We start from the raw sequence: 9682 nt of genomic DNA, 5'->3' as shown, positions 1-9682 counted from the left end.
TTCACTTTGGAGGTAAAGATCAACTCTGACTCATGTTTTAGGGTTTAATATGATTTAAAAGACTGTAAAAACCACTCTGAAGTTGTCGTGTACCGTTGAACTTTGCTGTTTCACTAAATGTGTTTTCTTTAATAAAACTCACCTCTGTTACAATCAGACCACTTAAAGAAGACGTTACATAACTCTGAATGATTCACCAGAGATTGTATGTGTTGAAGTCTCTTCTCTGAGCTGATAAACTTAAATATGTAGGTTAAATATGTTTTTAGGGTCAGGTTGATGTGTGAAGTGTAAAACTTTTTCTCTGCAGCAGGAATCACTGATGGACAAATCATTCTCCATCACAGAGCTGGAGATGACGTCGTTTTACCGTCTAACGTTGGTTCATCATCCAACCAATGTTCTGGTGTTGTATGGACTCAAATAAACATGCAAAACGTCAATGTTAGTTATGGAGATATAGAGGAGACGTCACCTGGAGCTGACAGGAGAAGTTTGAGCAGTAACTGCTCTCTGATCATCAACAACATCACTGTTGAATATACTGGTGTTTACTGGTGTAGGATTGGAGATAAACACTGTTCCAAATATGTGCTTCTAATTGTTTTAACAGGTGAGTGTTTTGACTTAATAACATCCAGACTGTCAGTTTGAATCCTCTTCATCAACTCTGAGTGAAACGCTGTTAAAAGCTTGTGTGGATTTGTCAGCGACATGAACGTCTGGTGTGTTTGGGATCGTCCTCAACATGATGGATCCTCTCAGAGGAACTGGACCACAAACACCTGACGTTTATTTACACGTTGAAATATTTGATCAGACAATCACTCAGTAAAACTGGATCAGTAAAATGAAGAGTTTCTCTTTTTCAAGTGGTGGAAATAACAGTTATTTGTCTTCAAAAACTTCTCAGAGTGTTTTTCTCTACAGCAGGAATCAGTGGTGACATCGTTCTCCATCACAGAGCTGGAGATGACGTAATTTTACGATGTCACATTGAATCTTCAGCCGACCTATGTTCTGATACTCTCTGGATTTACAACAACATTCAAAATACAGAGGCACACATCAATGTTTATAATGGAGAGATTGTGAAGACGTCACCTGGAGCTGACAGGATGAATGTGAGCAGTAACTGCTCTCTGATCATCAACAACATCACTGCTGAAGATGCTGGTCTTTACACCTGGTGGAATGACTATTCTAATGGTCCCACACCTTTGTATCTGAGTGTTTTAACAGGTGAGTGTTTTGACTTAATAACATCCTGACTGTCAGTTTGAATCCTCCTCATCAACTCTGAGTGAAACGCTGTTAAAAGCTTGTGTGGATTTGTCAGCGACATGAACGTCTGGTGTGTTTGGGATTGTCCTCAACATGATGGATCCTCTCAGAGGAACTGGACCACAAACACCTGACGTTTATTTACACGTTTAAATATTTGACGTTTCCGTCAGAGAATCACTCAGTAAAACTGGATAGAAATAGAAATAGAAAGCCTTTATTATCATTGTACAGGTACAGTGAAATTAGGCAGCAGCTCCTTCAAAGTGCACACATGCAAAGACAATGTAAACAAGGAAACATAAATGTATATATATACACAATAAAAAAGAGTGAATGGGAGGATAAAAATGTACATGGATGGGTGGAGGGATATTGCACTTAAATGGATGGAAGAATAATATTTCCCTTGAAATGATGGGAGATTATTGCACATACATAGAAGGGAATATTGGGACATTGTGGATAGAGGGTAGAAAATATTGCACAGTATGAGGTAGCTTATTGGTTGAGAAAGTTCACAGCTTTGGGGAAGAAGCTGTTGTTAGGTTAAAAAGTCATTAACATACATTAATTAACTTAGAAAAAGACACCGGAGACTTATGGAATGATTTTCAATGGCCTTCTGCAGAAGGTTGGAGAGGAATCCTGAGAAGCTTTAGGCAACACGGCCCTTCTCTTAGCTCGTCAGAACTTCTCTCAACTGGCTCTCTGCAGAGCTGGCGCTTTTATTAAGCAAAGGATGACAGGAATGACCATATTTGGAACAGTGACTGTATAGATGGACGATTGACAAAAACAGATGGTCACACACATGACTTTTCTTAGTATGAAGAAACAAACAGACATCCTTAAAACACAAAGAGTCAAGAGGTCAACTAAAACAGGACCCTCTGTTGGAGGTTTGAACAGATGGTTTTTAAAAACACTGGGTTATTTACAAACCAGAAATCACCAGGCCAAACTTCATGGGGGTCTCGTGTTATCAGATGGTCCAACTAAACCTAGCTAACCTTTAAGTCAGCTTAAAGTCTTGAAGGGTCAATAAATGAGCACCTTCTGGACAAACAAGAAACTCTGTAAGGCTTTGCACAGATGTGTCTAAAGACACTGCTCAGCTGTTAACAAAGCCATAAATACCTAAATACCATCAGGGAATGGCCTGGCTGTAACTTCTGTTAACAATTGTAAACTTGTGAAAAACGCAGCAGTCAATTTCTCTGAGCTTACCTAATTCTGTTGCGTTCATAATGACAATTTAATTCAAAAACGTTGATTAACCTCACATTTCCCTACTCTTGTCATTTTGAAACTTCACAGCACCCAAAATAAAACACTCCAGTGTCATTGTAAACATACAGGTAATGAAAACACAGAACAGTACAAAGACAGTAATAGTCGGAATCGGGATCTCAGTGATTATGTCAGCATGACTCAGTAATGAAAAAGTCTCTTCCATTCCTCGGACTCCTCTCCTAGTTTGTTGTCGCAAGTCAGTTTGGCTAGTCATATTCTTCAGGCTGGGCTGGCGAGTAGGCATCAGTTGATTACTTCGGCGGGCAAAGGTGGTGGTACCGCCCGACTTCCTGCACTACTCGAGCCTGGCATTTCTCTGCTAGCTTTCACTGCAACTGGTGAATGCAGTAGATCATTCAGCAGCCTTTACTGCTGCCGGTGCTGTCGGTGTCCTGATTTGGACAGCAAAAAAGGCCCGTCCTGACGGGTGATGACGTTTCACCACTCGACTCAGGATCCGGTTACCCAGTTTCAGCAGTTCCTGCTTTAGGAGAGGGAGAGAGGAAGAAACAGCAGCGTACAAGAAGACGATTCTCATGTACAGTTCGACTAATGGCCGTCATTCAGGCCATGGCTTTCTTGAGCCTTAACTTAACAGGCCATTAGTTCACTCCAAGAATGAAATCCATATGAACAACTTCAAATGGATAGGTCCTCTCATGTTGTATCTGCAACATGTCGGAAAACTCCTACTAAAAAAATTTTTAAAGGGTATTTAGTATTTAATCCTCATGATGTATCATATGTACCCCTACATACTCCCACTCCCTCCTGTTGAGCCATAGAAACTCCCTATGGCTCAACTTAGCCACCAGGGGGAACAACTTCCTTGGAAGCACCAGTTTGCTTCACAGCATTTTTTTTGCATGCCAACAGGGGTGGGGGTTTTGTTGTCATTAGACCCCCTCCTTGTTGACTTCTCCCTGGAAGAGTCAGGCTGCCAGAGTCAGGCTCCCCAGATAAGTGGCCCTCCCACTTCTTGACCTTCGCACCCTGGCAAGTCTGCAGGTCTGACGCTCTAGGGACAAGAGGTCTCCATGTCCTTCAAATCCCCCCTCCCATCACCAGATTAGAAGGGGCAAAACCTTTTAAATTCTGTCTCCCACCGTAGATTAGACTACAGAATTCTTCTGTTTCAAAACTTTCCTTATTTCAACCCAAGTAGGTTATGATCTTATTAAAGTAACACCACACAAAAACTGTCAGTGCAGCAACTCTCCTGCAATGTAAACAGTAGTCTTCAGTGAACTTATATATATATATTGTATGTATATTTAAACAATAATTCATTGTCACAAAACGTCGGACTTAAAGGAGGCATTCTATCAAATAATGCCTTCTCAACTGTTGTTGAGCTCTATTTTCCCCAAATCAAAAAGAAATGCCAGAAAATTGTCAGAAAATTGTCAGAAAATTGTCAGAAAATTATCTCCAGATAAATCATGAGTACTTATAAAAGTCTTCAGGAGATTCTTAATCTTCTGTTTGCATGCTGCAACGCAAATGCACGCTCTTCTATGAAAACTCATAGAAGTCTTAAGAAAATTGTGGGATAAATTCCCATGCGTAAACTACACATAGACAAAAACCCACTAACATTAAACACTCACTTCAGATCATCTGCATGTGGGTTCGTGTATCACTGCAAATGTGTAAATTATTTATCCTCAACCTACACTAACCAAACTCAATTGGTGCATTTCAGATGAACTCCCAAACTAAATGATAGCAACACTGATCACAAATGTACACATTTTCAGTGTGAATAGCTAGTATGCACTCAGAGTTCTTCTTTTCTAAAAAGATTGTTCAACGGGTTTGTTACTCCTGCATACACCCCTTTCTGTGTAAAATGTCACTGACATACAAATGAGAGTAGGCTCATGAACACACCCTTCCACTGTATTCTAAAAATACAGCGGTGCTCACAAACAGAGTAAGGACGAATGATTGATTTGTTTCACATTCATGTAACAAACAACCCAATCATTTTATCTCATGCTCGCAAATTGCAGGAATCCCATTTCCATACAATCCAAGTCAAATACAGTGTTACAAAAGTAATCTGCAAATTAAATGGTGAATTAACCCAATTTAAACTTCTATGATTCTATGCCTTCATTCAGGGCTTAGAATGATAGAACAAACTATATTATTCAATTTTTCTATGTTTTTTCCAAGAGGAGAGCTGAACACCCCCCTTCTTCCCAACAAACACAAAGAGTTCTCCCTCAAACACAGAGCCTTACAGCCGCTCGTAAAGCGGAGCATACTTTCACACACACAGAGACACACAGCTGCCGTCGTTTGTATCATTTTAACAAAACCTTCGACAGAGAAGCTCATACGAATTTAAACTTTTTACCTCTTAACATATTATCTTAGAATATCCAAATATATTCTAACATGTTTCTTCTATTCAACCCCTAACTAATATTTTGTGCTACAGGCAGACCCAAACAGCCCCTCCTCTCTCTTATTGGAGGGACAGGCTGCATCTCCAAGCACCATAAAATCTGCTCAAGCAGATCACGATCTGAATGAGGACTTTTACGTATCTCACCTTTCTGTCTTTATTCAATTTTTCACTTTAACGCACAACTATGAGGTCAATAGAATCATATTTCTCTTTCTCTTAAAATGACAGAAACTTTCAGCTGTTTACAACGTGTCATTAATACACCCACAAAGACAGTGTCTCTCACATACACACACACACACACACAGAGAGCTGCAGCTTGTCACACAGACACAAGTCACACCCTGCTGCAGCCTGCAGCAGCCCCCACTTCTCCCAAAATCCATCCTCTCCTCACAGGTTGCTACTTTCTTGTTTTTTCTTCTAGTCTTAAATTAGTCCATTTACTTCTTTTTAAGTTTCCTATATTATTATCTTGCAAGATTTGTCTCCATTTTCTTAAGTTTGAGGACGTCTCCCCATCAATTAAGCATCTTTTGAGATTCTTTAAGCATAAATTTCAGCTTAACCACGCCTCTGCTATTGTTAACCAGTTATTTTTCTTTCTTAAGTTTCTCTCAGGACACAAATTTCCTTTTTCAACAGTTTGGTTTTAGCCTGATATTTAGTGAACAATTTAAATTTTTCCTCTCAATTTTGGAAACCCCACATTGAACAGACAACAGACTGTCATAAACATCAGACAAACATTAGACAAACATTAGACAAACCTTAGACAAATATAAAACACAACCATTAAAAATAATTTCCAAGAAACCTCTCCTCGTTATCCTGTACTTTTAAAGTCCCCTGACTTCAAAAGCCGGTCCCCGACCTAGTTAGATGTTGGTCTTACGCACTGCTTTTAGGCAGTATTTTTAGAGGCCCCTATGCCTCATAAAAATCAGGTCCCCGACCCGCCGCCAAACACCATTTTCGCTAACCTCTTGTTAGTATACACAGAATTTCACTCAAAAGAGGTCTCTCACCTAGTCTCCTAGTGCCCTTCCCTGGCTGGGAAATCTCGTCGTCTGGACTCTGGAACAGCGCAGATCAATCTGGGCCCCGTTCCTGAAGTCAGAACGCTGTCGACAGATTTTGATGGCCCCTTTTGATCGTACGCCATGCCAATCGTCAGAGCTTGAGATCACGGGTTCTCGGCACCAAAATGTTAGGTTAAAAAGTCATTAACATACATTAATTAACTTAGAAAAAGACACCGGAGACTTATGGAATGATTTTCAATGGCCTTCTGCAGAAGGTTGGAGAGGAATCCTGAGAAGCTTTAGGCAACACGGCCCTTCTCTTAGCTCGTCAGAACTTCTCTCAACTGGCTCTCTGCAGAGCTGGCGCTTTTATTAAGCAAAGGATGACAGGAATGACCATATTTGGAACAGTGACTGTATAGATGGACGATTGACAAAAACAGATGGTCACACACATGACTTTTCTTAGTATGAAGAAACAAACAGACATCCTTAAAACACAAAGAGTCAAGAGGTCAACTAAAACAGGACCCTCTGTTGGAGGTTTGAACAGATGGTTTTTAAAAACACTGGGTTATTTACAAACCAGAAATCACCAGGCCAAACTTCATGGGGGTCTCGTGTTATCAGATGGTCCAACTAAACCTAGCTAACCTTTAAGTCAGCTTAAAGTCTTGAAGGGTCAATAAATGAGCACCTTCTGGACAAACAAGAAACTCTGTAAGGCTTTGCACAGATGTGTCTAAAGACACTGCTCAGCTGTTAACAAAGCCATAAATACCTAAATACCATCAGGGAATGGCCTGGCTGTAACTTCTGTTAACAATTGTAAACTTGTGAAAAACGCAGCAGTCAATTTCTCTGAGCTTACCTAATTCTGTTGCGTTCATAATGACAATTTAATTCAAAAACGTTGATTAACCTCACACTGTCCCTGAATCTTTTTGTACGGGTTCGTAAGGACCTGAAGCGCCTACCAAAGGGCAACAGGTTGAAAAGGTGGAAACCGGGGTAGGTGTTGTCCTTTACAATGTTCCTTTCCCTGTTGAGGCAGCGGGAGCTGCAGATGTCAGACAGGGATGGCAGAGAGGGCAGAGGGCATCAGTAAAATGAGGAGTTTTCTCATATTCAAGTTGCTGAAATAACAGTTATTTGTTTTGTTCCAGTCTCTCCATCTCCACCAGATGTGGATCCAGGAAGGGATGGAGACGTGACATTACGCTGTTCTCTGGTGAGACACCGTTATTTGGGTTCCTGTGAGCAGAACAGCATCATCTGGGTGGATGAGACAGGAAGTGTGCTGCTCGGTGAAGGTGATGGGTTTGTGTCTGGAGGACAGAACAACTGTGTTTCTGATCTGATGGTGAAACATCAGAGACGCTCCAAGAGAAGATTCACCTGCCAGGTTGTTGAAGGAGACAGAGTGGAGATAGATGCTGAATACACGCTGGACTTTACAGGTAAGACCCTGAAATCATGGAGATTATAAAAACTGGATGTCATCATTCAGACTTTACACTTTTAATCAGTTAAAGTGTTAACATTGACTTTCTGATCATTTTGTTGAATCCTTTGGTTCCAGATTCCAGTCTGATCAATACCAGATTGATTATTGGATGGGTGGTCGGGGGACTGATTATGGTTCTGGTCAACATCGCTACGTGTCTCATCATTTACAGGATGAAAGTTAAAAGGAACAATCCCAAAAATCCAACAGGTGTGTTTGACCTGCCTGTCAGGTTGTTATTTAGTTTCTTAAGTTAGATTGAGTTGAACTCTGAAACAAAATCACCAAACAGCATTTTAGGCCAAACAAATGGTCAAAGTTCAGGAGGCCGACATGCGAGACAGTTCGGGAGGCCGTCCTCGGGACCTTGGCTTGGGCTGTGGCGTGGAACTTGGATTGGAGGGACATTGAGTCCAAGGGGCTGGTTTCGGGGGACAAAGAGTCCAAGGGGCTGGTTTGGGGGGACAAAGAGTCGAGGAGCCGGCTGAGGGGGATGCCGGGTACTCTGCAGAGGCCTGGGCGTCGGCCGAAGTGCATCCGGGACCATCATTGGAACAGCAACAGGAACTGATGCGTCCAGGACCACCGCCGGAACAGGAACTGATGCGTCCAGGACCACCACCAGAACAGGCTGGCGTCATCATCGTCTCCCCCCGGGGCTGAGAACACCCCGTTCCCTTCCAGCCCGGCGTGTTCCCCAGAAGGGGATTCCTCTTCCTCCACCTCCTGCCAACCAGCAATCCAGAGTTCTGCCTCCCGGTACACGTATTGCCAGCTGGAAAAACTTTCTCCCGCTGGGTCCATGCTGGCTGGTCCGTTCTGTCACGAAGGTTGTAGTGAGGACCCAGATGCAGGAGAGCAGCATACAAAACACAAAACATTAACAAGAATCCAAAAATTACAAAAAACCTGACTGTGGAAACATGGAGTTAGAAACAGTCCGGACCAGCAGGGAGCAGAGGAAACACAAGACCAGATATACACAAGGGTTAACGAGACACAGATGCAGACGATCAGGGCAGATAGAAACAGGAAGGTCAAAACAGAACTCAAACACAAAGACATGGGCTTCAAAATAAAACAGGAAAGTGTCAAATCTTGACAGTTAAAGATGTGATTGTTTGTGAAAGTTAATCAGAAGTTATATTATTATTAATAATAATGACAGGATAAAGATAATTGTGTAATCTTGTCAACTAACTCTAATAATTTAACATTCTTTGTTCCAGATGTTCAGTTGCCAATGCAGCAGTATGTGAGTATCTTCACTAATATTTAATATTTTATATATATCTGCCTTTAAAATATAAATAAGTATGAAATATCCAGGTTCATCAATTGTTTCCTGTTTGTTCATTTCTATCAACATTTGCTGCTGATTATTCTTGATTTTCTGTTAATAAACCTAAACACCAGAGAGTCAATCATTATTGTTGTCTTAGTTTACTAACAAGATGTTAAATAAACATTTATAGCTGCTAACTTTCATAAATGTTATTAATGGATGATTTTCTGGTTTTCATTCAGATATTGAGAAAGAGTTTATAATTGTAGATCAATTTCACAGGAACCATTAAGAATGGTCCATTATCATGAAAATATGATCTTGATCTCTCTCTGGTGGTGAAAGCATGAATTACAAGAACATTGTATGTTTCCACAGGTGAACAGGGATAAAAATTATGAGGATGTGGTGATCTATGAAAACAATGAAGGCCTGCCTGCTTCTGTCCGATCCACAGATCAATAAATCAGCTGTGTGTGATAGAAACATTAGCGTTAGCCTGGCTACAGAGCAGCAGACGGATGTTTGGTCTCTGAAAGCTCAGCTCTATTTATGACAATCATAGTGTTTAGTCTTCATCATTTTGTGATCTTCAAAAATCCTCTGCAGCTTTTCCTCGGCGTCACTCCTGCATCGAGGAGCCTGATGGATGTTTGAGCCGCTAGCATGCTAACGATGTATTAAATCTCCTAAACTGGGATCATCTCTCACGTCTTTATTCCTGTTAGTTTCATGCATTTATTAATCATGTTTGTAAAATAGCATTTTTCCATCTCCGTAATGTCACAAAGATTAGGAACATCCTCTATATCTCCATCCTTTTTTGGAGAATCAGTTAATGAAAGCATTGTCTGTTAGTACGGTTT

At 41.0% G+C, this 9682-nt stretch overlaps 1 protein-coding gene across 1 annotated transcript; it reads left to right on the top strand.

The window, feature by feature from the left end:
• Nucleotides 1-953: 953 nt before the first annotated feature.
• Nucleotides 954-9311, top strand: LOC133418626 (uncharacterized). The gene is made up of 5 exons (XM_061707423.1): nt 954-1242; nt 7191-7484; nt 7607-7741; nt 8761-8786; nt 9195-9311. Exons 1-5 carry the CDS (start codon nt 1119-1121, stop codon nt 9279-9281), a joined length of 666 nt encoding a protein of 221 aa, XP_061563407.1. The 5' UTR covers nt 954-1118; the 3' UTR covers nt 9282-9311.
• The last annotated feature ends 371 nt before the right edge of the window (nt 9312-9682 follow it).

The sequence above is a fragment of the Cololabis saira genome, chromosome 18 (genome assembly GCF_033807715.1).
Source record: "Cololabis saira isolate AMF1-May2022 chromosome 18, fColSai1.1, whole genome shotgun sequence".
NCBI classification, from domain to species: Eukaryota; Metazoa; Chordata; class Actinopteri; order Beloniformes; family Belonidae; genus Cololabis; species Cololabis saira.
This window is presented reverse-complemented; position numbering and strand designations above follow the sequence as displayed.

Bases quoted from the DNA above. Each gene is read 5' to 3' on its own strand.
- LOC133418626 (XM_061707423.1), top strand. From the start codon at position 1,119: ATGAATGTGAGCAGTAACTGCTCTCTGATCATCAACAACATCACTGCT. The intron at 7,742-8,760 runs GTGTGTTTGACC...TCTTTGTTCCAG, and splicing joins CAATCCCAAAAATCCAACAG to ATGTTCAGTTGCCAATGCAG. The intron at 8,787-9,194 runs GTGAGTATCTTC...ATGTTTCCACAG, and splicing joins AGTTGCCAATGCAGCAGTAT to GTGAACAGGGATAAAAATTA.